Here is a 27,179-nt window from a genome sequence, read left to right on the forward strand (position 1 = left end):
TGTAATAATAACCAAATAACAATGTAAACTTTTGAAACAAGTCTTATAATTATCATTTAGGTCATTGTAATGAATAATCATCATTTAAACCATTTTTAATATCCACTTAAATTTTTAGTTTATGAGACCACCAAAAATGGTCTCATAAACTAAATGGTCTCATAATGCTGGTGGGTAAACCTGAAAATTGGTTCCATAAACCACATATGCCAACACACACACACACACACACACACGAATGAATTCATAAACACAATATTATGAAGTTTTGCTTTAATTTAGGAAAAGAGAAACTCTTCTGGGCTAAAATCTGATGGGTTTTTTTCAGCGTTCTTACTTCAGTCTTTAATGTCAGGTGATCCTTCAAATGTCAGTGTAAAGTGTTGAGTACACTATTAGTGCTCAGTCGTGTTTTTCATAGTTACCAGTGCCGATGGAGTTTTTTGAAGCGTCATATTCTGCTGGAAACGTTTCATTTGAATGGTAATGTCCCATAAGCGGAGGTCTTGTGAGTAACTTCACAAGTCGGTCAAAGTCTACACCGGTGACAAGCTCATCTACTCCCAGAACCTGCTACTCTCTACCTACACGCTGTCAGCTGATGTTTCAAAACCTCAACACTCGCATACAGAACAGCCTCAGCGTCTGCACCACTTATCGGCACTAGCTGCAAGTCTACACCCCCTCTGTCCAGAAGTGAGCACAGCCTCTTGGTACCATCCCAGCAAGCATTTTTTTGGGGTGTTTAAAGGTGCCAACTGACCATCAAAAGTAAAAATGACTCATTTTATCTCATCCCAACAGGGAAACCACCAACAATAAAGAATGAGTTACTATCTGGTGTCATGGCTTTGCAATTAAAACAAGTTTAGTTATAATGGAGGTCATTGGGGGCAAAAACAGCCACTTGAACAATATGAACAATACATAAGGGTTAAAAGTCTAATAGACGGCTTGGTTAAAACCAGGCTAAATCTAGGCTGTCAGTGAGTGTGCACCCCTAACCCCGCCTCTCACAGTGACCTCACTAGCTCCGCTGAGTGCTTTGTGTCTCAGATTGCATGCAAGTCTGCAGCCAGATACTGCTGGAAGCTAGTCATCAAATACACAGGAACGAATGACTACACGTGTCAATCTGTCTATTAAACTATCTAATCTGTCTAGTCAGTCTTTTATTATCTTTTATATGCAAAAATATTCATTCATAAAAACATATGTATATATGAACACTGGGTCAAATAGGGTCCGTGCATTTTAAATCTAATAACAAAAATAACCCAATGTTGGTTTTGTCCATATTTAAATGAACGTGTGTAAACGCACGCTTTGATCAAACCTTTTATTCCCCTTGATGATATTGTGCTTTTTTTTCCCCTCAATGCCCTCCAAAGTTTCAATGTTTGGCCGTGTCTGCCATATCTGTTTTGTTTAAAAAAAAAAAAGGAAAAAAAAGGAATGCATCGGTTCCTGCATGTAGAATTCAGAAATCTCATGGCATTGAAAGAAAACTGGCAGCAGTTGAGTGCCGAGGTCAAAGGTCAGATGAGCAGGCATCACACCTGATAAACACCTGGGGCAACTGTACAGTAAAAAAAAAAAAAAAAACAACAAGATTAAGAAATATTGCTTTAATTTGAGAGAGACAAAAAAAACTCTTCCGTGTTAAAATTTGATGTTCCTCCAGCGTTCTTACGTCAGTCTTTAATGTCAGGTGATCCTTCAAATGTCAGTGTAAATTGTTGAGTGTACCATTAGTGCTCAGTCGTGTTTTTCATAGTTACCAGTGCCGATGGAGTTTTTTTTTTTAGAGCGTCATATTCTGCTGGAAAAGTTTCATTTTAATGGTAATATGCCATGAGCGGAGGTGTATGAGTAACTTCACAAGTTGACCATAGTCTAGAGCGATGACATGCTCATCTACTCCCAGAACCTGGCAGAACGAAATGTTGCAGCTCGTCCGGTCTTCAATGATGAGCCCAAAAGAGGCCACTTCACAGAGCCGGCCCAAGGCTTAAGAGAACTGAGAGGCAGGACAAGATGGCGGGCTGGACTTGGTTAACTTTAGATTTTACACAAATCTCATTGTTTTGTTTTTCACCTAAAATAGTAATTAAAACATCCAAGATGTGTTTTGCCTCATCAAAATGTGGAATTTGATCAGCAAACTACTCATTCTAAGACAACTATGCCTTGGGCTAAATGACTTGGCTTCAAGTACGATGCCACACGATTCAGAAATGAAGGTACAGACTGCACAAACAGATAAACGACATGATGCATCTCATTTCACCACAACTAAAGGCAGCGACAAAAAAAAAGTCAAGCTCTCACGATGATGACATTTCTCATGCAACCCTTTAGCAAGCCTACATAGTATTTATGCCTAAAAGTCACTGCATGGGTAAATAAGAAACAAGCAACACACACACACACACACACACACACATATATATATATATATATCCATGGGCCACTGTAAAGTAATATGGTTCTGTCATAACGTTTTGAATGAAAATCTGCATTTGGATAAGACACCTTTAGTATAGTTTTGATTTTAAGGCATAATAAAGATCAAATGCAAGTACGAGTGGATTTACATTGAAAATTTCAAACGCATCAAGAAAACCATGTGCTAAGGAAATTTCAAACCATTTGGAACGCACAGAGACGAGCTTTTGTGCAAAAATGAACTTAAAGGTGCCTTTAAAAAAGTGTCAAAGTACTTTTGAAAACAAAAAAGCAACCCCCCAATAGGTGGCAGCAAGAGGCCGCTTTATTTGAGTAAAGCATTGAACGATTCATTCAGCCAAAGAAGCCAATAGGATGAACGGACAGTTGAATCAATCCCTGAATCATCGACTCACCCGAGTCTTCTTGGCGAAGGCCTGAATCGTTCGTGCAGGGAAACGTCGCTGTGTATTATTCAGAGATGGCCAACTGTTCTGCTGTTTATTTTATTATACTTATCGCAATGATTTTACTACTACTATCAATAAAATTAATATTAATAATGATAATATTGCCGGAAGTTGTACAGCGCATGCGTCACGTGTTCATCATCAGCATCCATGACAACCGTCCTGTGGGTGTTGTTTGAATCTCGCTGTGTCGATTGGCATCTGATCTCTGCGTCCTCCGTGACAATTTTTCCAGATTATCGATATTATTGATCGTTGGATACGTCGATTGATCGCCTGCTGTTCCCATCACTCAGGTTTGACCCTTTTTATTACGCTGTGCTTTGTGTTTGTGTTCAGTATGTCTTGTGTTCACTACAGGTTCCAGAGTCGACTCACCTACGACTCGCTCCAGTTTGAAGGCCTCAACATCAGCGCGGGGGAGCTGAAGCGGCAGATCATGAGGAGCAAGAGGCTGAAGTTCTGCCAGCTGAAGATCAGCAACGCCCAGACTGATGAAGGTGAGTTGAGGAAAAGACACTTCAACTGTTCTACGCTAACATTAGATGCGTTACATCAGACACTTCTGGAAGCTGTAAGGTGGTGCTGATGCTGACATGTAGGGATGTTTTGGCTGTTTTAAAAGGCTAATGGCTCTCAAAGTATACCGTGCTCCATAATTATGTGCTGATTCTGATTTTATTTTGCTGTCAGAATACACAGATGATGCTCTCATCCCTAAAAACACGTCGGTCATCATCAGACGGATCCCTGCGGCGGGACTGAAGTCCTCAAACAGAAGATTTGTTGGGTAAGTGCTGTGAAATGAGCACACGCCTCCTCTGTTAGATGTTATATGAAGACTCCTGGTCTGTCCCTGGTGTTTTAGTCACACAAGCTCCTTTGTTTTGCAGACATCAAGCTGGACGCTGGCGTGAACCTTCACCTAGAGCTGATCCTTCACTCCTCTCACTGGAGCAGTTGTTGAAGGTATTGAACAAATGAATAGCACAATAGCAAAACGCAATGTAAAGCACACAATATACGCACACGCACTCAGCTTCTTAGGGAGATTTGAGATTGTTTGAAGGGTTGAGGGTGAAAAAGATTCAAATGTGCAAATGCCTGTGAAACAGACTGAGAATCTGGCTGAGGCAAAGGCGTCAGAGGAGGACAAGCTGAAAGCGGTGATGTACCAGTCCAGCCTGTGCTACTACTCCAGCAGGTGAGCGTTCAGACACTGACAGGTTTGCTTTGTGAGAGATGTCTGAGCTGATTCTCATGGTTCTGATGTTCACTAGTGAGGCCATGAGGCTGCTTGGGATCCCGGGACACCACATTAGGCACTGCCCCACTAATGTGGTAACTGGGTTTTCCAAGCTCACGGTTGCTGTGAACTTGAGCTCTTGTCCTCATCAGTCAGATTGTTTGCTCAGAGTTTGACTGTCACTCCTCAATTCACAGGGCAGCCGCTCCGCGCCGCACAAGCGCATCCGGAAGAGCACAGGGATTCCCCGCAGCTTCCTGTTGGAGGTGGACGACCCAGACCGAAAGGGAGTCATGATAGACGGCAGCGGCCGATACGTCATTCCCATCATAGACGCGTGAGTAAACTGTACTTGGCATAGCCGCATGTTCTAGTGTTTGTCCAAATCTCACATGATGTCTGCTTGTGTGTGTTTGCGCTCGATCTGTTCAGTGAGGCCTATGCTGCTGAGAAGAGAAAGAGGCCGTCCTTCTCCTGCCAGACCGAGCCTTTGCCCTCCTCGTCCTCAGCAGGTGCGGCATCTTCGGTCCGGGACGCCGGAGGGAAACGGTCCCGCTCCCCATCTTCACCAGAGACGCGCGGCGACCAGAAGAGACCACGTCGCTGAGAGACCTTCATCCAAGAGACCTGGAGCCGACGTGTAAATATTGTACATAGTTTATTAATAAAAGATAATAAAGATTATAGCCGCATGAACTGTGTGGACTGGTTAACCTTCACTCCAGCAGTGCAACACACACATACACACACACACACACACGAATGAATTCATAAACACAATATCATGAAGTTTTGCTTTAATTTAGGAAAAGAGAAACTCTTCTGGGCTAAAATCTGATGGGTTTTTTTCAGCGTTCTTACTTCAGTCTTTAATGTCAGGTGATCCTTCAAATGTCAGTGTAAAGTGTTGAGTACACTATTAGTGCTCAGTCGTGTTTTTCATAGTTACCAGTGCCGATGGAGTTTTTTGAAGCGTCATATTCTGCTGGAAACGTTTCATTTGAATGGTAATGTCCCATAAGCGGAGGTCTTGTGAGTAACTTCACAAGTCGGTCAAAGTCTACACCGGTGACAAGCTCATCTACTCCCAGAACCTGCTACTCTCTACCTACACGCTGTCAGCTGATGTTTCAAAACCTCAACACTCGCGTACAGAACAGCCTCAGCGTCTGCACCACTTATCGGCACTAGCTGCAAGTCTACACCCCCTCTGTCCAGAAGTGAGCACAGCCTCTTGGTACCATCCCAGCAAGCATTTTTTTGGGGTGTTTAAAGGTGCCAACTGACCATCAAAAGTAAAAATGACTCATTTTATCTCATCCCAACAGGGAAACCACCAACAATAAAGAATGAGTTACTATCTGGTGTCATGGCTTTGCAATTAAAACAAGTTTAGTTATAATGGAGGTCATTGGGGGCAAAAACAGCCACTTGAACAATATGAACAATACATAAGGGTTAAAAGTCTAATAGACGGCTTGGTTAAAACCAGGCTAAATCTAGGCTGTCAGTGAGTGTGCACCCCTAACCCCGCCTCTCACAGTGACCTCACTAGCTCCGCTGAGTGCTTTGTGTCTCAGATTGCATGCAAGTCTGCAGCCAGATACTGCTGGAAGCTAGTCATCAAATACACAGGAACGAATGACTACACGTGTCAATCTGTCTATTAAACTATCTAATCTGTCTAGTCAGTCTTTTATTATCTTTTATATGCAAAAATATTCATTCATAAAAACATATGTATATATGAACACTGGGTCAAATAGGGTCCGTGCATTTTAAATCTAATAACAAAAATAACCCAATGGGGGGGCGCTCGCGGACGCTGGAGAAGATGGCAGCCTAAACTGTAGCTCCGCTCCTTATTACTTAATAAATCGCTACCCTCCTCAATCTGAGTAAGAGAATTCCTTAATTAAAAAGCTTAATGTTACCCGCCTCAGGCTGAAGAGACCCAAACGGGTAAGTGAAATGTGTAAACTGCAGAGAAGTAAAGACACAAATCAATACGAGCTCTGACGGTCTTTAATGAACTCTGCCTTCTTCAAAAGGAATTACAAAACCATTTTTTTCTACTGAATGAAACATAACAGTTTTGACTGTCACATTGTAAACAATAAATGTGCAATGAACTCTATGTAACTGAATGTCCATCTATATAATAAAGTCCTTGTATTTTTGTGATACGATGGCATATGTACTGTTCATTTTATCAGCATTTTATATACTGGATAAATGTAACCATTCACATTATACTGTTACAAATGCTTCTTTTTTTAACTCACACATTTAATTTACATATATAAAGAATATGACAAAACATGAACATTAATATAACAGCAAAAACATGAAACTCAAAGCTAATATTTCTTTAAACTAGTCTGCCTTTTTGTTTCACGTTGTTTTACATGGGCGCCACCATTTTGGCTCTAACTCACACATACTGTGGTCGCCATTTTGGCTCAACACTGCTACTTTTACCACCCATTCATCTTACGACGATTTCTTACTATAATTACAATTATTCACACTTTAAACTCTTCAAACACACTCACAAACTCATTTTGTGTACATACTTGCATATACTGCAATGTCTCTTTGCACATTAGTTAACAGATTACACAAGCTAATTACTAGTTCACTAAAATCACACTAAACAACCATTTAATCACACAAGACTGCCTAAATCTGCATTCACCTGTGTAACGAACCCATACCAACTCATTTAACTTCATTTTAAGTGTTTATGCAAACTATTATTTCTCTTACCTGCAGAGAAGTAAAGACACAAATCAATACGAGCTCTGACGGTCTTTAATGAACTCTGACCCGAGCTGCTCTGTTCAACGTCTTTTATGCATGTAGCGCCCTCTACAGGATATACAAAAAATAACTTTGGGATTAGCCCAACAATACATTATAGTTAATGTTTTCAAAATAAATCCATTTAATCAGCTTAATTTTTGTAGGGGGGTCCTGTTTTCATCATTTAAATATATGCACACATTACATATTTATTGACCCTTTACACTCTCCCCTATTTTCTTAGATGGCTCCGTACATCTTAATAACCTCTTTACCCTTTATTTTGCTTTGATCTCTTCCTAATTTTTTTCTAACCTCAAAATCTATTATAACCCCAATGACAGCAAGGATGAGTGGGCATACTCTGGTAGTAAAATGCATTTTCTTGAGGCATGTATTGCTGTGTCAACCAAAGTGTGTTCGCTTCAGCCCTCCACGGTTGATAAGATGGTTCACCCAGAGCTTCATACGTTAACAATTTCCGTGGTTTTCCCACTCTTTGTGTCCTTCTCACATTTTCTTCCTCAGCCATCTCACTTTCTACATTTCTGATTGTCTCTGCTTCGTTCCTCAGCTCCTCATCATCTTCATCTTGTGTCACCGGCAGTGGGTTTTCAACCATTCTTTGTGTCTCTCCATGTTCCTGGTCAAACTCTTGAATCTGGTTTTCCAAGGACTTAGGGTTTTTGTCAGGACAAAATTCAGTTGCGGAAGGACGTAGACGAGAATGACTTTGGGCCATTGGATTTACCGGTTCTCTTTTCTTTTCTGGAATAGACACAAATTGGTAGCAAGGTATGTTCTTACGAAGGTCATAATGGTAAGTATGTGTCTCCTCATCCGAGGTATCTGATTCAGATTCATCCTCTGGTTGATTTCTCATCTGTTTGTTTTGTTTTACTTTCTTTGTCTCTTTTGTTCTAGCCATTGATTCATCCAAAGGTAAGTCATTAACAGCCAGCAGGAGGTTGCGGTGTAGCACACGAAGTGTCTTCGAGCCAATCTCAGGTTGGATCTTATACACCGGCCCATCGCCCATGCGCTCTACCACTCGATGTACATCTTTCTCCCAGTATGCACGCAACTTTCCCGGTCCACCTCTCTCCGAGAGGTTTCTGACCAACACTCGGTCGCCTGGTTGAAGGATGGCACCTCTTACTGCTCGATCGTAGTATTTCTTGCCCTTTGCCGAAGACCTTTGGCTATTTTCTTTAGCAATCTGATATGCTTGTCTCATTCTGTCTTCCCATTGTTCTGCAAATGTATGTTGGTTTGAGCTTTCTGTTTTGTTTTTCAGGTTAAACAGCAAGTCAACAGGCAACCGTGGTGATCTGCCATATAAGAGAAAGAAGGGAGAGTAACCAGTCGATTCATGCCTTGTGCAATTATAGGCATGCACAACGTGAGGCAAGTAGTCTTTCCAATTACTCTTTTTCTCCTCCTCTAGAGTCCTGAGCATTTGCAGAATTGTACGATTTAGTCGCTCCACAGGGTTACACTGAGGGTGATATGGTGTGGTTCGCGAGTGGGCAACTCCTGACAGCTGTTGTAACTTTTGGAACAGGTGATTCTCAAATTCTTTCCCTTGGTCGTGGTGTAGTTTCTCAGGATACCCAAACCGAGGAATGAAGTCCTGGAAGATCTTCTCTGCAGCAGTTTTGCCAGACTTATTTTTTGTTGGATAGGCCTGTGCAAAGCGTGTAAAGTGATCTACCAGCAGGAGAATATACTCATAACCACCCCTACTTTGTTCAAGATGCAAGTAATCCACACTCACCAACTCAAATGGGGAACTGGATGTGATAGAACCCATGGGTGCTCTTTGATGGACATGCGGATGTTTTTGTTTTATACATGCACACTTTGTGGTTATGTATTCTTCAATCTCCTTTCTCATTGAAGGCCAATAGAAGCGTTCACGTGCAAGATGAAGCACTTTCTCAACTCCTACATGTCCCATTTCATTGTGCAACTTTTTAAGCACTAATGCTCTAAACAGCAGAGGAAGAACTAACTGCCAGTGTTGTCCTGCTTTCCTGTACAAAATTCCATCCTTCATCTCCAACTTCATCCATTCAAAGAGTAGTTTCCTTGTTTCCTTTTTCATGGAATTCTTGTCTTTCCAGTTTGGTGTCCAGCCTTGTTCCTTTAATTTGACTACCTCACCTATGGCTGGATCATTTCGTTGTGCTGCTTTAACTTTTTCAGGGGTGACAGTGGCGAAATTTTCCTCATTGAAAAGCATCTCTTTACTTGGAGTGTTAAGCTCTAAAGCAGCAATCCAAGGTACGTCCCTTTCAGTTGATGCTTTACTACCCTGCCAAACAGCAGACACAGTCTCAGGTGACAATGTGTTGATGTGTTCTTCCATGATGTCTGTCAGTTTCAGAGGGTGCCTTGACAATGTGTCGGCATCAACATTGGTTCTTCCCGGTCTGTATTTGATGTCAAAGTGAAAATCCGCTAACTCACCCACCCAGCGCTGCCCTACCGCATTCAACCTTGCTGTGCTGAGAACATAAGTCAGTGGATTGTTGTCGGTGTAAACTGTGAATGTTGGAGCATAGTAAAGATAGTCTCTAAACTTATCACAGATGGCCCATTTAAGTGCCAAAAATTCCAGTTTACCCGAATGTAGATGATAGTTCTTTTCCGCTGGTGTTAAAGTGCGGGATCCATACCCAATGACACGGAGTTTGTTGCCCTGATGTTGATAAAGCACAGCTCCCAGACCTTCATTGGAAGCATCCGTGTGTAACACAAAAGGTAGGTCAAAATTTGGGTAAGCCAGCACTGGCGGACTTGTCAACACATCCACGAATTTGGAAACAATACTCCCATGCTCTACTGTCCAAACAACTGGGGTTCTGGAGTGAAGCTGTCCCTTTTCTTTTAATCTTATTGCACCAGAACGACTGTGAACCTTTGGGTTTTGTCTACTCTCACTTGTCTCAGGAGGTCTTTGGAGAAGCTCAAAGAGTGGTTTGGCTAGTCTAGAAAAATCTTGAATATAAGACCTATAATAGCTTAGAAATCCAAGCAGTGCACGCACTTCTCCCACCGTGCGTGGTACTTTGTTTTTTAGGGCCCTTACAGCTTCCAAATCTGCTGGATCTATTTGAACTCCCTCTCCTGATACCAAACGACCTATGTATCGCACCTGTCTTTTAAACAGCTCACATTTTTGTGGACGGAGTTTAATTCCATGCGCTCGCATTTGGCAAAACACATTTCGGAGATGGTCTATGTGGTCATTGAAAGACTTTGAGAAACAAAGTACATCATCTAAGTAAGGAGCACAGCATTCATCACGAATTCCCTCCAACACTCCCTCCATGCATCGTTGAAATGCTGCTGGGGCATTCGTTAATCCAAAAGGAATACGAACCCACTCGTATAATCCCCATGGAGTGTTAAAGGCAGTGGCATGTCGAGAGTCCTCGCTCACAAATCCCTGGTGGTATGCACTCCCCTGATCCAAAATAGAAAACCATGAATTTCCTCCTAAGCTGTCTAAAAGATCTTGAATCCTCGGAAGAGGATGTCGATCAGGTACGGTCTTACGGTTAAGGTCTCTAAAATCAACGCACAACCGCAGGCTGTTGTCTTTTTTTCGAACGCATACCACAGGTGATGAATATGAAGATGACGACTTTCTGATCCATCCTCTATTCAAGAGGTTTTGCACATAGTCTTTAACCTCTTTATAAAGGGGTTTGGGGATGGCATTATAACATCTTTGAACTGGTGTGTTATCAGTTAGGCGAATTTTCAGCTGAAGATCAGGAATACATCCAATATCTCCCTCCTCCCGAGCAAACACGTCCGATTCCTCAAACAACATTTTTCTCACCACCTCTTGTTGCTGTTTATTGAGATGTCCCAGATCAACAGGTGGGTGCCATTTTTCATCCATTGTCTGATTTTGATGTTCTTCTTTGCTACTGACATCATCTACTGATGGAACTTGGGATGAACATAGAAGTGCACTGCTGATCTGCTTATCTGACTGTTCAACACTGGAAGATGGGCATACTGGTCTCATTTCACTGTTGGATTCTATCCCACCTAACACCAGCCTCTGAGGTAGGTGAATATCATGATTTGTACAATTTTGAATAGGTATTCTCACTGTCTTTGAGGCATAAGGGGACACATTTACCACAGCTGGAAACAACTCCAGCCCCTCAGGGAGGCAACTTTCTGATGCTGGTTCAAACATCATGATTCCACTCTTGTGCCCTGCTTTTACACGACACCTCACTTCTAGAATTTTACCTGCCGGAATGATAACTCTAAGCTTCCCAGTCTTCACTTTGGTGCTTGCAGTATATTCTTTGATTTGGTTAGAATTTACTGTGGAAACTAAGATTTCAGCTGTGTCCTTTTGCATCTGCAAGGTCTCTGAAAGCAAGTCAATGAGGTTGACGCTACTTACACAATCATTATTCTCTCTTATGATCTCTTCAATTACATTGAATCCAAGTAGGGGACAATCCATGCACTTCTGACTCACCAAAAGGGGTACTTGGATGGTGATGTTGTTCTGTTTATCATTTGAGATTTCTAACAAAACTTCAACCCATCCATTAAAGGGTACAGCTGTCCCATTTGCTGCAGTGACAGAAAGCTGATTGTCGGCTAATAAAGACTCTAAGGGTTGGATTTCAATGGTTGGTAAAGTTTTCTTCAGCCAGGCCTGCCCAACAATACTGACCTGGGCGCCACTGTCCAGAAGCATTTGAGTCTTGACACCATTTAAATTGCAAGTTATCATGCAGCGACCACCAATCAGCTGTGCAACACGTTTCTCCACAATAGCTCTTTTGAATGTGTTTTGTGTTACAGGTTTCTCACCTCTAGAAGCATTAGAAAAAGGTTGGGACACAAGATCTTTTTCGGTCACTGGTGGTCCCCTCCCAGTGACCTCCTCTCTTTTGGCGAACGACTTTTCATGAGACAGCCCACAGCTCGATGCCCTGCTTGGCCACATAAGAAACAGTGGGTACACACATCAACATTTTGAGCTATGCATTGCTTGCATTTTCCCTTTGTTTCTGATTTTGAAGGTGGTTGTGCAGTTGCTGCGGCTAGATCAGCTTGCTGTTGAACAGCAGGGCGAATGGACATAACTTTTTCTAGGCTCTTGGTCAGTGCAGTTACTTGTGCAGTAAGCTCATGAATGGCCTCACGATTAGCTTTAACTTCTGCATGACTCAGGGATGCCAATTTACCATCTACCTCATCCTGCTGTGTGACACTTGCAGCGGTAACCCTGGATTTATATGTATGACCTATTCGTTTTTGCCTTTCCGTTTCCTCACTAACAGACTGTGTAATCAGTTCCAAAATCTGATCATCTGTAGCTGTTTGTGTTGCTATAACTGTTTTGATGTCCCTCCGGACAAATGTGCATTTTTCATTCAGGCCCTGATAAAGTGAGTGTAGGAAAACACCTTGGACCAATTTACGGTCATACTGAAACTCAGACTCTGTTTGTTCTGACGCAAACAACACCCTCTGCTTAAGCCCCATCAACCTGTATACAAACTGTTGAGGAGATTCTTTTTCCTGTTGTTTTGCGTTACTCAATTCCTGAAATAATTCAGTGCTACTTTTGTCCCTAAGGTGAGCTCTAAGAAACCGCTTTAACTCAGTTACTGTAAGGCTATCTTTTGTAATCAGCATCTCTTTGAATGTACCAGGTCTGATTACCTTTAACACTGTTCGGATTATTTCTGATTCTGTGAAATTCTCTGCAATACCTTCATCAATTTGTTTACAAATGCTGTTAAAACTCAAGTCTGAATTTGTATCAGAAATTTGGCCACCATAAATTTTGAACTCTCTACGTGGCAAAAAGGATGCAACATCAGAGAATTTGATTAACCCAGTCATTTGTTCTGATACTCTGGATAGTGGAACAGTTTGTTCGGCTGTTACATGTGATGTAAGACCTGTAGTTTGTGCTACCTGCCCCCTGACAGCTGTTGATGTTGATGCAGATGTCAATAGTCCCACAGTCTCTTCATTTTCGTTGACGTTAGAAGCAGAATCTTGATCTGTTGTAGTCAACTCACGAACAAGGTCATGAAGGGTCAGCAAGCGAGCCATTCCTTGGTCCTCTAGACTATGCATTTGTTCTCCACGCATGAAATCAACAATGAAGTCATAGAGTTCCTCTTCTGTGGCCTCCATGCCTGGGATCATCACTCCTTCCTCCTCAGCACAACACTGGGCTACCTTGAAGAGTGCTTCGCAGTTAGAAGGGCCAACCAGAAGGTGGAGCTGCCTCTCGATCTCCCGCCGCAGTTCTCGAAGGGTACCCATGACTGGATTGCTGATGTCTGCAACTCAACTCGCTGTTCCTGGGTGAGGTTTAACCACTGTTGTTCTTTAATGATCAGCACCTGACCACCAGGTGGCGCTGATCCCGGACGAGCCCCCAAGTTGTTACCCGCCTCAGGCTGAAGAGACCCAAACGGGTAAGTGAAATGTGTAAACTGCAGAGAAGTAAAGACACAAATCAATACGAGCTCTGACGGTCTTTAATGAACTCTGCCTTCTTCAAAAGGAATTACAAAACCATTTTTTTCTACTGAATGAAACATAACAGTTTTGACTGTCACATTGTAAACAATAAATGTGCAATGAACTCTATGTAACTGAATGTCCATCTATATAATAAAGTCCTTGTATTTTTGTGATACGATGGCATATGTACTGTTCATTTTATCAGCATTTTATATACTGGATAAATGTAACCATTCACATTATACTGTTACAAATGCTTCTTTTTTTAACTCACACATTTAATTTACATATATAAAGAATATGACAAAACATGAACATTAATATAACAGCAAAAACATGAAACTCAAAGCTAATATTTCTTTAAACTAGTCTGCCTTTTTGTTTCACGTTGTTTTACATGGGCGCCACCATTTTGGCTCTAACTCACACATACTGTGGTCGCCATTTTGGCTCAACACTGCTACTTTTACCACCCATTCATCTTACGACGATTTCTTACTATAATTACAATTATTCACACTTTAAACTCTTCAAACACACTCACAAACTCATTTTGTGTACATACTTGCATATACTGCAATGTCTCTTTGCACATTAGTTAACAGATTACACAAGCTAATTACTAGTTCACTAAAATCACACTAAACAACCATTTAATCACACAAGACTGCCTAAATCTGCATTCACCTGTGTAACGAACCCATACCAACTCATTTAACTTCATTTTAAGTGTTTATGCAAACTATTATTTCTCTTACCTGCAGAGAAGTAAAGACACAAATCAATACGAGCTCTGACGGTCTTTAATGAACTCTGACCCGAGCTGCTCTGTTCAACGTCTTTTATGCATGTAGCGCCCTCTACAGGATATACAAAAAATAACTTTGGGATTAGCCCAACAATACATTATAGTTAATGTTTTCAAAATAAATCCATTTAATCAGCTTAATTTTTGTAGGGGGGTCCTGTTTTCATCATTTAAATATATGCACACATTACATATTTATTGACCCTTTACATTAACTTCCAAAGAACATGCCCGAGACCCAGGATTTTCCACTTTTCTCTTCTTCGCGTTCGCAGAAAAAGAAGAAACAAAATACGTCAGCAGAAACAACCTCGGCCTCGACCTCGGTAGAGCAAACGGACCCAGTTCTGAATGAAATACGATCACTAAGTACCCAATTGGGGAATATAGATGGACGTTTCGACACTATTGAAAGTCGTCTCGATGCTATATCGAATTCGGTATCTGTCGTTCACGAAACTTTATCTAATTTGTAACAAAGAGTGTCTTCAATTGACTCTCGTGTTACGGAAACCGAAAATAGGATCTCTACCACATAAGACGCTCTGCAGACCCGCGAAAGGGAACTATCTACTTTGACGAAAACAGTGACTCGACTTCAAGCTAAAGCGGACGACTTAGAAAACCGAGGAAGACGTAAAAATCTGCGAGTCGTCGGTTTACCCGAGAAAGCGGAGGGCTCTACCCCGCTAGCTCAATTCCTGATGAAAATGATACCAAAATGGCTCGACCTTTCTTTTGATCCCAGGCTGGAGATTGAGAGAGCGCACCGATCGCTTGGACCTGTTCCAGGAGGCAGTGACCCACCACGAAGCGAGTTGTTTTGTCGTTTTTTGCTGTTCTTTAAGGTTACAAATTTGCCCATCATATACTGTTATTGTATTATTTTTATGAAGAAAACTACAGTCTACTTTTTATTTTCTTTTACACATTGTGGTAATGGAGAGTTCGACTAAATTTATAACATGGAATGTCAAAGGATTAGGACATGTGATTAAAAGGAAAAAAGTTTTAACTTTTTTAAAAAAGGAAAAAGTTAAAGTGGCTATGCTTCAGGAAACACACCTATCGGATAGTGAACATTTAAAATTGAAACGAGATTGGGTGGGTCAAGTGTATTATTCTTCATGCATAAATAATCCCAGGAAAAGAGGTACAACTATTTTAAGTTGGAGAGAATTAAACCCTACTACTAGAGACTATACATTTTATTCTAACCCACATTGTTCATACTCAAGAATTGATTATATTTTTATTCCAAACACCTATTTTAATCTTGCATCTTTTAGTCAAATCGGTTCAATTACCATTTCAGATCACGCTCCAGTTCAATTAGATATTAAATTAGAAATCCCCAAAACAAATAACAAGACCTGGAAATTAAACTCTTCTTTGTTATCGGACCACAAATTTTGTAATATTGTACGGGAATCAATACAGAATTATTGGTCAGATAATAAAAATTCAAATGCCATTATAAATAATACATTCCGATCCTACTATGAATCACTCTATCGCTCACAAGGCAGTGCTTCACAACTACAAATTCAAACTTTTTTCAATAATATTTCTCTTCCAATTATTTCAGATAAAGATAGAGATTATCTTAATTCGCCTATAACTCCAGAAGAGGTCCTAGCTGCGATACAATCAATGTCATCCAACAAATCGCCAGGACCAGACGGTTTCCCCTCAGAATTTTATAAATCATTCTGGCCTGAACTTTCTAACATTTTGGTTCCAGCTTTACAAAATATCTTAGATCAAGGCACGATTCCTGAAACTTGGAAAACAGCAAACATCTGTGTAATACTTAAGAAAGATAAAGATCCCCAAGATTGTGCATCATTTAGGCCAATTAGTCTACTTAATACAGATTCTAAAATACTAGCAAAGGTTTTGGCATGTAGATTAGAGAGTATGCTCCCCAAGTTAATAAAGCCAGACCAAACAGGCTTCATAAAATCACGTTATGGAACAGATAATATACGCAGACTCTTAAATGTTATTAATTTTGTCCAAGGTGAGGGACACCCAGCACTTGTTCTCTCCCTTGACGCCGATAAAGCTTTTGACAGAGTCGAGTGGGACTTCTTATTTGCGACTCTTGATAAATTTAATCTGGGAAATAATTTTATTAAGTGAATCCAGTTGCTTTACTCTGATCCTAAAGCAACAGTAGTTACAAATGGTCTCGCTTCGACTCCATTTCGCATAGGAAGAGGGATGAGGCAGGGCTGTCCTCTTTCACCTTTGCTTTTCGCTTTAGTAATCGAACCCCTAGCAGAACTCATCAGACAAAACAGAAATTTCCACGGTATTTTAATAGGAGGGGAAGATCATCGTACCTCACTTTATGCAGATGATGTGCTCATATTTATGTCCAAACCAGAGCAGTCTATTCCAACATTGCTGGAATGCATCTCACAAATCCATAGCTTTACCCTTAAACACCCCTTCTTTGGAACATTTAAAATTAATCTCCCCATTCAAATTATCAGAAACTGGTTTTAGATATCTAGGAATCCATGTCACATCTTCACTTAAAGACCTTATTAAACATAATTATACACCTCTTATAGAAAAACTCAAACCTAATCTGAAAACATGGTGTTCACTCCCAATCTCATTTCTAGGAAGAATAAATGTAATAAAAATGAATGTACTTCCTAAATTCTTATATTTATTCCAGTCCATACCTAGCTACTTAGCAAATTCATTTTTCAAAGATCTTAATAAAAACATCTCAAAGTTTATCTGGAACAATAAAAGACCGCGTATTAAAATTTCTAAATTAATGAAGCCTAAAGACAGGGGTGGAATAGGCTTACCAAATCTCCAGTTGTATTATTGGGCTGCCCAAATAAAAAACATGATTAGCTGGTGTAATGAGAGGACTAACTCTAGTTGGTTTAAAATGGAAGAAACAGCTTGCTCCCCTTTACCAATTAAATATTTACCATTTGTTAAGAATTATATAAAACTAAAAAAGATTTCTGAACATTTTATCATATCAAATACTCTTAGAACTTGGAAAGATGTAAAGACACATATGGGAATCTCCAGCCCTTTCTCCCTGTTCTCCCCACTTTCTTTTAATCCTGATATGCCTTTAACATTGCAAAACACTGTTTTTTCAGCATGGCGGGAACTGGGCATCTCTCAAATATCTTGCTTACTTTCAGAAGGCACCATAAAATCTTTCCAACAGATTGTAGATCAATATAACGTTCCAAAATCCAATTTTTATAAATATCTACAATTACGACATTTTTTAAAACCAAAGTTGGACAAAGGAGAGCTCAGATCCAAAACAACAGAGATCGAATACCTTTTACTGAATTCAGCTTGTTTAAAAGGATTGATAACAAGGATTTATGACACTTTGTCTAACAATTGCACTTCTGCCTGGTTAGGACTTAAAGATGTTTGGGAGAAGGATATTGGTCAAACTATTGAAGAAAATGACTGGGAAATTGTATGTGATAATATATACCCGAAGTGTACATCTCTTGGGATCCATGAGCTTAATTTTAAATTTTTTAACAGGATCTACTTAACTCCAATACGTATTAAGAAAATGTTTGCCAATGCCACAGACCTGTGTTTCAAATGTAAAAAAGATAAAGGTACATTCATTCATAGTTTTTGGGACTGTGGCAAAATTTTGCCATTTTGGAAGAAAATACATAAAGTACTGGAAAATATTCTTAAGCTAAATTTTGACATGACCCCAGCTTTGTACTTATTGAATCTTAATGCAAATAATCTGTTTGAAAAAGATGCATTCCAGTTATTTATTGTATTGGTATATTTAGCTAAAAAATGTATTTTGCTACTCTGGTCTGCATCACAAGCTCCATCTTTTAAAATGTTGATATCACAGATTGCTACATGGCTACCATTAGAAAAACTTACCTATGACAAACATAAAAAATCTGATAGATTTTGGTCAATTTGGTCTCCCCTTTGGGAGTACATAAAAGAGCTCTCTTAAAATAACACAACATCCTTGACATTCATTTACATTTTTTGTTATAACCTACTCTAAGATGATGTAATTGTACTTTTAATTATTTTTCACCTATATATTTTATTTTTTTATTTTTTACATTAATTTCTCTTTTACTTTAACTCTCAAGACTGTACATTCTCTTTATGCTACAACATTTTGATGTTAATGTTTTGTGAATATGGGCATACAATAAAAAAAAAAAAAAAAAAAAAAAACCCAATGTTGGTTTTGTCCATATTTAAATGAACGTGTGTAAACGCACGCTTTGATCAAACCTTTTATTCCCCTTGATGATATTGTGCTTTTTTTTTCCCTCAATGCCCTCCAAAGTTTCAATGTTTGGCCGTGTCTGCCATATCTGTTTTGTTAAAAAAAAAAAAGGAAAAAAAAGAATGCATCGGTTCCTGCATGTAGAATTCAGAAATCTCATGGCATTGAAAGAAAACTGGCAGCAGTTGAGTGCCGAGGTCAAAGGTCAGATGAGCAGGCATCACACCTGATAAACACCTGGGGCAACTGTACAGTAAAAAAAAAAAAAACAACAAGATTAAGAAATATTGCTTTAATTTGAGAGAGACAAAAAAAACTCTTCCGTGTTAAAATTTGATGTTCCTCCAGCGTTCTTACTTCAGTCTTTAATGTCAGGTGATCCTTCAAATGTCAGTGTAAATTGTTGAGTGTACCATTAGTGCTCAGTCGTGTTTTTCATAGTTACCAGTGCCGATGGAGTTTTTTTTTTTAGAGCGTCATATTCTGCTGGAAAAGTTTCATTTTAATGGTAATATGCCATGAGCGGAGGTGTATGAGTAACTTCACAAGTTGACCATAGTCTAGAGCGATGACATGCTCATCTACTCCCAGAACCTGGCAGAACGAAATGTTGCAGCTCGTCCGGTCTTCAATGATGAGCCCAAAAGAGGCCACTTCACAGAGCCGGCCCAAGGCTTAAGAGAACTGAGAGGCAGGACAAGATGGCGGGTTGGACTTGGTTAACTTTAGATTTTACACAAATCTCATTGTTTTGTTTTTCACCTAAAATAGTAATTAAAACATCCAAGATGTGTTTTGCCTCATCAAAATGTGGAATTTGATCAGCAAACTACTCATTCTAAGACAACTATGCCTTGGGCTAAATGACTTGGCTTCAAGTACGATGCCACACGATTCAGAAATGAAGGTACAGACTGCACAAACAGATAAACGACATGATGCATCTCATTTCACCACAACTAAAGGCAGCGACAAAAAAAAAGTCAAGCTCTCACGATGATGACATTTCTCATGCAACCCTTTAGCAAGCCTACATAGTATTTATGCCTAAAAGTCACTGCATGGGTAAATAAGAAACAAGCAACACACACACACACACACATATATATATATATATATATATATATATATATATATATATATATATATATATATATATATATATATCCATGGGCCACTGTAAAGTAATATGGTTCTGTCATAACGTTTTGAATGAAAATCTGCATTTGGATAAGACACCTTTAGTATAGTTTTGATTTTAAGGCATAATAAAGATCAAATGCAAGTACGAGTGGATTTACATTGAAAATTTCAAACGCATCAAGAAAACCATGCGCTAAGGAAATTTCAAACCATTTGGAACGCACAGAGACGAGCTTTTGTGCAAAAATGAACTTAAAGGTGCCTTTAAAAAAGTGTCAAAGTACTTTTGAAAACAAAAAAGCAAACCCCCAATAGGTGGCAGCAAGAGGCCGCTTTATTTGAGTAAAGCATTGAACGATTCATTCAGCCAAAGAAGCCAATAGGATGAACGGACAGTTGAATCAATCCCTGAATCATCGACTCACCCGAGTCTTCTTGGCGAAGGCCTGAATCGTTCGTGCAGGGAAACGTCGCTGTGTATTATTCAGAGATGGCCAACTGTTCTGCTGTTTATTTTATTATACTTATCGCAATGATTTTACTACTACTATCAATAAAATTAATATTAGTAATGATAATATTGCCGGAAGTTGTACAGCGCATGCGTCACGTGTTCATCATCAGCATCCATGACAACCGTCCTGTGGGTGTTGTTTGAATCTCGCTGTGTCGATTGGCATCTGATCTCTGCGTCCTCCGTGACAATTTTTCCAGATTATCGATATTATTGATCGTTGGATACGTCGATTGATCGCCTGCTGTTCCCATCACTCAGGTTTGACCCTTTTTATTACGCTGTGCTTTGTGTTTGTGTTCAGTATGTCTTGTGTTCACTACAGGTTCCAGAGTCGACTCACCTACGACTCGCTCCAGTTTGAAGGCCTCAACATCAGCGCGGGGGAGCTGAAGCGGCAGATCATGAGGAGCAAGAGGCTGAAGTTCTGCCAGCTGAAGATCAGCAACGCCCAGACTGATGAAGGTGAGTTGAGGAAAAGACACTTCAACTGTTCTACGCTAACATTAGATGCGTTACATCAGACACTTCTGGAAGCTGTAAGGTGGTGCTGATGCTGACATGTAGGGATGTTTTGGCTGTTTTAAAAGGCTAATGGCTCTCAAAGTATACCGTGCTCCATAATTATGTGCTGATTCTGATTTTATTTTGCTGTCAGAATACACAGATGATGCTCTCATCCCTAAAAACACGTCGGTCATCATCAGACGGATCCCTGCGGCGGGACTGAAGTCCTCAAACAGAAGATTTGTTGGGTAAGTGCTGTGAAATGAGCACACGCCTCCTCTGTTAGATGTTATATGAAGACTCCTGGTCTGTCCCTGGTGTTTTAGTCACACAAGCTCCTTTGTTTTGCAGACATCAAGCTGGACGCTGGCGTGAACCTTCACCTAGAGCTGATCCTTCACTCCTCTCACTGGAGCAGTTGTTGAAGGTATTGAACAAATGAATAGCACAATAGCAAAACGCAATGTAAAGCACACAATATACGCACACGCACTCAGCTTCTTAGGGAGATTTGAGATTGTTTGAAGGGTTGAGGGTGAAAAAGATTCAAATGTGCAAATGCCTGTGAAACAGACTGAGAATCTGGCTGAGGCAAAGGCGTCAGAGGAGGACAAGCTGAAAGCGGTGATGTACCAGTCCAGCCTGTGCTACTACTCCAGCAGGTGAGCGTTCAGACACTGACAGGTTTGCTTTGTGAGAGATGTCTGAGCTGATTCTCATGGTTCTGATGTTCACTAGTGAGGCCATGAGGCTGCTTGGGATCCCGGGACACCACATTAGGCACTGCCCCACTAATGTGGTAACTGGGTTTTCCAAGCTCACGGTTGCTGTGAACTTGAGCTCTTGTCCTCATCAGTCAGATTGTTTGCTCAGAGTTTGACTGTCACTCCTCAATTCACAGGGCAGCCGCTCCGCGCCGCACAAGCGCATCCGGAAGAGCACAGGGATTCCCCGCAGCTTCCTGTTGGAGGTGGACGACCCAGACCGAAAGGGAGTCATGATAGACGGCAGCGGCCGATACGTCATTCCCATCATAGACGCGTGAGTAAACTGTACTTGGCATAGCCGCATGTTCTAGTGTTTGTCCAAATCTCACATGATGTCTGCTTGTGTGTGTTTGCGCTCGATCTGTTCAGTGAGGCCTATGCTGCTGAGAAGAGAAAGAGGCCGTCCTTCTCCTGCCAGACCGAGCCTTTGCCCTCCTCGTCCTCAGCAGGTGCGGCATCTTCGGTCCGGGACGCCGGAGGGAAACGGTCCCGCTCCCCATCTTCACCAGAGACGCGCGGCGACCAGAAGAGACCACGTCGCTGAGAGACCTTCATCCAAGAGACCTGGAGCCGACGTGTAAATATTGTACATAGTTTATTAATAAAAGATAATAAAGATTATAGCCGCATGAACTGTGTGGACTGGTTAACCTTCACTCCAGCAGTGCAACACACACATACACACACACACACACACGAATGAATTCATAAACACAATATCATGAAGTTTTGCTTTAATTTAGGAAAAGAGAAACTCTTCTGGGCTAAAATCTGATGGGTTTTTTTCAGCGTTCTTACTTCAGTCTTTAATGTCAGGTGATCCTTCAAATGTCAGTGTAAAGTGTTGAGTACACTATTAGTGCTCAGTCGTGTTTTTCATAGTTACCAGTGCCGATGGAGTTTTTTGAAGCGTCATATTCTGCTGGAAACGTTTCATTTGAATGGTAATGTCCCATAAGCGGAGGTCTTGTGAGTAACTTCACAAGTCGGTCAAAGTCTACACCGGTGACAAGCTCATCTACTCCCAGAACCTGCTACTCTCTACCTACACGCTGTCAGCTGATGTTTCAAAACCTCAACACTCGCGTACAGAACAGCCTCAGCGTCTGCACCACTTATCGGCACTAGCTGCAAGTCTACACCCCCTCTGTCCAGAAGTGAGCACAGCCTCTTGGTACCATCCCAGCAAGCATTTTTTTGGGGTGTTTAAAGGTGCCAACTGACCATCAAAAGTAAAAATGACTCATTTTATCTCATCCCAACAGGGAAACCACCAACAATAAAGAATGAGTTACTATCTGGTGTCATGGCTTTGCAATTAAAACAAGTTTAGTTATAATGGAGGTCATTGGGGGCAAAAACAGCCACTTGAACAATATGAACAATACATAAGGGTTAAAAGTCTAATAGACGGCTTGGTTAAAACCAGGCTAAATCTAGGCTGTCAGTGAGTGTGCACCCCTAACCCCGCCTCTCACAGTGACCTCACTAGCTCCGCTGAGTGCTTTGTGTCTCAGATTGCATGCAAGTCTGCAGCCAGATACTGCTGGAAGCTAGTCATCAAATACACAGGAACGAATGACTACACGTGTCAATCTGTCTATTAAACTATCTAATCTGTCTAGTCAGTCTTTTATTATCTTTTATATGCAAAAATATTCATTCATAAAAACATATGTATATATGAACACTGGGTCAAATAGGGTCCGTGCATTTTAAATCTAATAACAAAAATAACCCAATGGGGGGGCGCTCGCGGACGCTGGAGAAGATGGCAGCCTAAACTGTAGCTCCGCTCCTTATTACTTAATAAATCGCTACCCTCCTCAATCTGAGTAAGAGAATTCCTTAATTAAAAAGCTTAACTTCCAAAGAACATGCCCGAGACCCAGGATTTTCCACTTTTCTCTTCTTCGCGTTCGCAGAAAAAGAAGAAACAAAATACGTCAGCAGAAACAACCTCGGCCTCGACCTCGGTAGAGCAAACGGACCCAGTTCTGAATGAAATACGATCACTAAGTACCCAATTGGGGAATATAGATGGACGTTTCGACACTATTGAAAGTCGTCTCGATGCTATATCGAATTCGGTATCTGTCGTTCACGAAACTTTATCTAATTTGTAACAAAGAGTGTCTTCAATTGACTCTCGTGTTACGGAAACCGAAAATAGGATCTCTACCACAGAAGACGCTCTGCAGACCCGCGAAAGGGAACTATCTACTTTGACGAAAACAGTGACTCGACTTCAAGCTAAAGCGGACGACTTAGAAAACCGAGGAAGACGTAAAAATCTGCGAGTCGTCGGTTTACCCGAGAAAGCGGAGGGCTCTACCCCGCTAGCTCAATTCCTGATGAAAATGATACCAAAATGGCTCGACCTTTCTTTTGATCCCAGGCTGGAGATTGAGAGAGCGCACCGATCGCTTGGACCTGTTCCAGGAGGCAGTGACCCACCACGAAGCGAGTTGTTTTGTCGTTTTTTGCTGTTCTTTAAGGTTACAAATTTGCCCATCATATACTGTTATTGTATTATTTTTATGAAGAAAACTACAGTCTACTTTTTATTTTCTTTTACACATTGTGGTAATGGAGAGTTCGACTAAATTTATAACATGGAATGTCAAAGGATTAGGACATGTGATTAAAAGGAAAAAAGTTTTAACTTTTTTAAAAAAGGAAAAAGTTAAAGTGGCTATGCTTCAGGAAACACACCTATCGGATAGTGAACATTTAAAATTGAAACGAGATTGGGTGGGTCAAGTGTATTATTCTTCATGCATAAATAATCCCAGGAAAAGAGGTACAACTATTTTAAGTTGGAGAGAATTAAACCCTACTACTAGAGACTATACATTTTATTCTAACCCACATTGTTCATACTCAAGAATTGATTATATTTTTATTCCAAACACCTATTTTAATCTTGCATCTTTTAGTCAAATCGGTTCAATTACCATTTCAGATCACGCTCCAGTTCAATTAGATATTAAATTAGAAATCCCCAAAACAAATAACAAGACCTGGAAATTAAACTCTTCTTTGTTATCGGACCACAAATTTTGTAATATTGTACGGGAATCAATACAGAATTATTGGTCAGATAATAAAAATTCAAATGCCATTATAAATAATACATTCCGATCCTACTATGAATCACTCTATCGCTCACAAGGCAGTGCTTCACAACTACAAATTCAAACTTTTTTCAATAATATTTCTCTTCCAATTATTTCAGATAAAGATAGAGATTATCTTAATTCGCCTATAACTCCAGAAGAGGTCCTAGCTGCGATACAATCAATGTCATCCAACAAATCGCCAGACGGTTTCCCCTCAGAATTTTATAAATCATTCTGGCCTGAACTTTCTAACATTTTGGTTCCAGCTTTACAAAATATCTTAGATCAAGGCACGATTCCTGAAACTTGGAAAACAGCAAACATCTGTGTAATACTTAAGAAAGATAAAGATCCCCAAGATTGTGCATCATTTAGGCCAATTAGTCTACTTAATACAGATTCTAAAATACTAGCAAAGGTTTTGGCATGTAGATTAGAGAGTATGCTCCCCAAGTTAATAAAGCCAGACCAAACAGGCTTCATAAAATCACGTTATGGAACAGATAATATACGCAGACTCTTAAATGTTATTAATTTTGTCCAAGGTGAGGGACACCCAGCACTTGTTCTCTCCCTTGACGCCGATAAAGCTTTTGACAGAGTCGAGTGGGACTTCTTATTTGCGACTCTTGATAAATTTAATCTGGGAAATAATTTTATTAAGTGGATCCAGTTGCTTTACTCTGATCCTAAAGCAACAGTAGTTACAAATGGTCTCGCTTCGACTCCATTTCGCATAGGAAGAGGGATGAGGCAGGGCTGTCCTCTTTCACCTTTGCTTTTCGCTTTAGTAATCGAACCCCTAGCAGAACTCATCAGACAAAACAGAAATTTCCACGGTATTTTAATAGGAGGGGAAGATCATCGTACCTCACTTTATGCAGATGATGTGCTCATATTTATGTCCAAACCAGAGCAGTCTATTCCAACATTGCTGGAATGCATCTCACAAATCCATAGCTTTACCCTTAAACACCCCTTCTTTGGAACATTTAAAATTAATCTCCCCATTCAAATTATCAGAAACTGGTTTTAGATATCTAGGAATCCATGTCACATCTTCACTTAAAGACCTTATTAAACATAATTATACACCTCTTATAGAAAAACTCAAACCTAATCTGAAAACATGGTGTTCACTCCCAATCTCATTTCTAGGAAGAATAAATGTAATAAAAATGAATGTACTTCCTAAATTCTTATATTTATTCCAGTCCATACCTAGCTACTTAGCAAATTCATTTTTCAAAGATCTTAATAAAAACATCTCAAAGTTTATCTGGAACAATAAAAGACCGCGTATTAAAATTTCTAAATTAATGAAGCCTAAAGACAGGGGTGGAATAGGCTTACCAAATCTCCAGTTGTATTATTGGGCTGCCCAAATAAAAAACATGATTAGCTGGTGTAATGAGAGGACTAACTCTAGTTGGTTTAAAATGGAAGAAACAGCTTGCTCCCCTTTACCAATTAAATATTTACCATTTGTTAAGAATTATATAAAACTAAAAAAGATTTCTGAACATTTTATCATATCAAATACTCTTAGAACTTGGAAAGATGTAAAGACACATATGGGAATCTCCAGCCCTTTCTCCCTGTTCTCCCCACTTTCTTTTAATCCTGATATGCCTTTAACATTGCAAAACACTGTTTTTTCAGCATGGCGGGAACTGGGCATCTCTCAAATATCTTGCTTACTTTCAGAAGGCACCATAAAATCTTTCCAACAGATTGTAGATCAATATAACGTTTCAAAATCCAATTTTTATAAATATCTACAATTACGACATTTTTTAAAACCAAAGTTGGACAAAGGAGAGCTCAGATCCAAAACAACAGAGATCGAATACCTTTTACTGAATTCAGCTTGTTTAAAAGGATTGATAACAAGGATTTATGACACTTTGTCTAACAATTGCACTTCTGCCTGGTTAGGACTTAAAGATGTTTGGGAGAAGGATATTGGTCAAACTATTGAAGAAAATGACTGGGAAATTGTATGTGATAATATATACCCGAAGTGTACATCTCTTGGGATCCATGAGCTTAATTTTAAATTTTTTAACAGGATCTACTTAACTCCAATACGTATTAAGAAAATGTTTGCCAATGCCACAGACCTGTGTTTCAAATGTAAAAAAGATAAAGGTACATTCATTCATAGTTTTTGGGACTGTGGCAAAATTTTGCCATTTTGGAAGAAAATACATAAAGTACTGGAAAATATTCTTAAGCTAAATTTTGACATGACCCCAGCTTTGTACTTATTGAATCTTAATGCAAATAATCTGTTTGAAAAAGATGCATTCCAGTTATTTATTGTATTGGTATATTTAGCTAAAAAATGTATTTTGCTACTCTGGTCTGCATCACAAGCTCCATCTTTTAAAATGTTGATATCACAGATTGCTACATGGCTACCATTAGAAAAACTTACCTATGACAAACATAAAAAATCTGATAGATTTTGGTCAATTTGGTCTCCCCTTTGGGAGTACATAAAAGAGCTCTCTTAAAATAACACAAC

General features: G+C 40.0%; 2 protein-coding genes and 1 long non-coding RNA gene across 6 annotated transcripts in view; 2 read left to right on the top strand and 1 right to left on the bottom strand.

Annotated features, from left to right (window-relative positions):
- LOC141375868 (uncharacterized) overlaps positions 1 to 20,560 on the bottom strand; it is a 55,010-nt gene extending 34,450 nt beyond the window's left edge. The window contains exon 1 of one of the 2 annotated variants that reach the window (XR_012384669.1): positions 20,165 to 20,560. This is a non-coding gene — a long non-coding RNA (uncharacterized lncRNA). Of the gene's footprint in view, positions 1 to 2,864; positions 3,074 to 20,164 lie in introns of those variants that run through there. The other variant, XR_012384667.1, reaches the window with a different exon arrangement.
- Positions 588 to 4,856, top strand: LOC141375862 (E3 ubiquitin-protein ligase RBBP6-like). Of its 2 annotated transcripts, XM_073910854.1 has the most exons (7): positions 1,754 to 3,418; positions 3,612 to 3,708; positions 3,812 to 3,887; positions 4,034 to 4,122; positions 4,199 to 4,259; positions 4,362 to 4,501; positions 4,597 to 4,856. In XM_073910854.1, the coding sequence occupies exons 1-7, from the start codon at positions 3,259 to 3,261 to the stop codon at positions 4,769 to 4,771; spliced, it is 798 nt and encodes a 265-aa protein (XP_073766955.1). In that variant the 5' UTR covers positions 1,754 to 3,258; the 3' UTR covers positions 4,772 to 4,856. The 2 variants fall into 2 exon arrangements, with proteins under 2 accessions (XP_073766956.1, XP_073766955.1); XM_073910855.1 differs by lacking the exon at positions 4,199 to 4,259 and having other exon boundaries at positions 588 to 3,418.
- Positions 20,166 to 22,156, top strand: LOC110440030 (E3 ubiquitin-protein ligase RBBP6-like). 2 transcript variants are annotated; one of them, XM_073910852.1, is made up of 7 exons: positions 20,167 to 20,718; positions 20,912 to 21,008; positions 21,112 to 21,187; positions 21,334 to 21,422; positions 21,499 to 21,559; positions 21,662 to 21,801; positions 21,897 to 22,156. In XM_073910852.1, the coding sequence occupies exons 1-7, from the start codon at positions 20,559 to 20,561 to the stop codon at positions 22,069 to 22,071; spliced, it is 798 nt and encodes a 265-aa protein (XP_073766953.1). In that variant the 5' UTR covers positions 20,167 to 20,558; the 3' UTR covers positions 22,072 to 22,156. The 2 variants fall into 2 exon arrangements, with proteins under 2 accessions (XP_021334237.1, XP_073766953.1); XM_021478562.3 differs by lacking the exon at positions 21,499 to 21,559 and having other exon boundaries at positions 20,166 to 20,718.
- Positions 22,157 to 27,179: the final 5,023 nt, after the last annotated feature.

Source organism: Danio rerio, chromosome 8 (assembly GCF_049306965.1).
Source record: "Danio rerio strain Tuebingen ecotype United States chromosome 8, GRCz12tu, whole genome shotgun sequence".
Classification (NCBI taxonomy): Eukaryota; Metazoa; Chordata; class Actinopteri; order Cypriniformes; family Danionidae; genus Danio; species Danio rerio.

Excerpts from the sequence above, each read along its gene's own strand:
- LOC141375862 (XM_073910854.1), top strand. The coding sequence starts at position 3,259 with ATGTCTTGTGTTCACTACAGGTTCCAGAGTCGACTCACCTACGACTCG. Across the intron at positions 3,888-4,033 it reads CACTGGAGCAGTTGTTGAAG|ACTGAGAATCTGGCTGAGGC; the intron begins GTATTGAACAAA and ends CCTGTGAAACAG. Across the intron at positions 4,123-4,198 it reads CTGTGCTACTACTCCAGCAG|TGAGGCCATGAGGCTGCTTG; the intron begins GTGAGCGTTCAG and ends GATGTTCACTAG.
- LOC110440030 (XM_073910852.1), top strand. The coding sequence starts at position 20,559 with ATGTCTTGTGTTCACTACAGGTTCCAGAGTCGACTCACCTACGACTCG. Across the intron at positions 21,188-21,333 it reads CACTGGAGCAGTTGTTGAAG|ACTGAGAATCTGGCTGAGGC; the intron begins GTATTGAACAAA and ends CCTGTGAAACAG. Across the intron at positions 21,802-21,896 it reads GTCATTCCCATCATAGACGC|TGAGGCCTATGCTGCTGAGA; the intron begins GTGAGTAAACTG and ends CGATCTGTTCAG.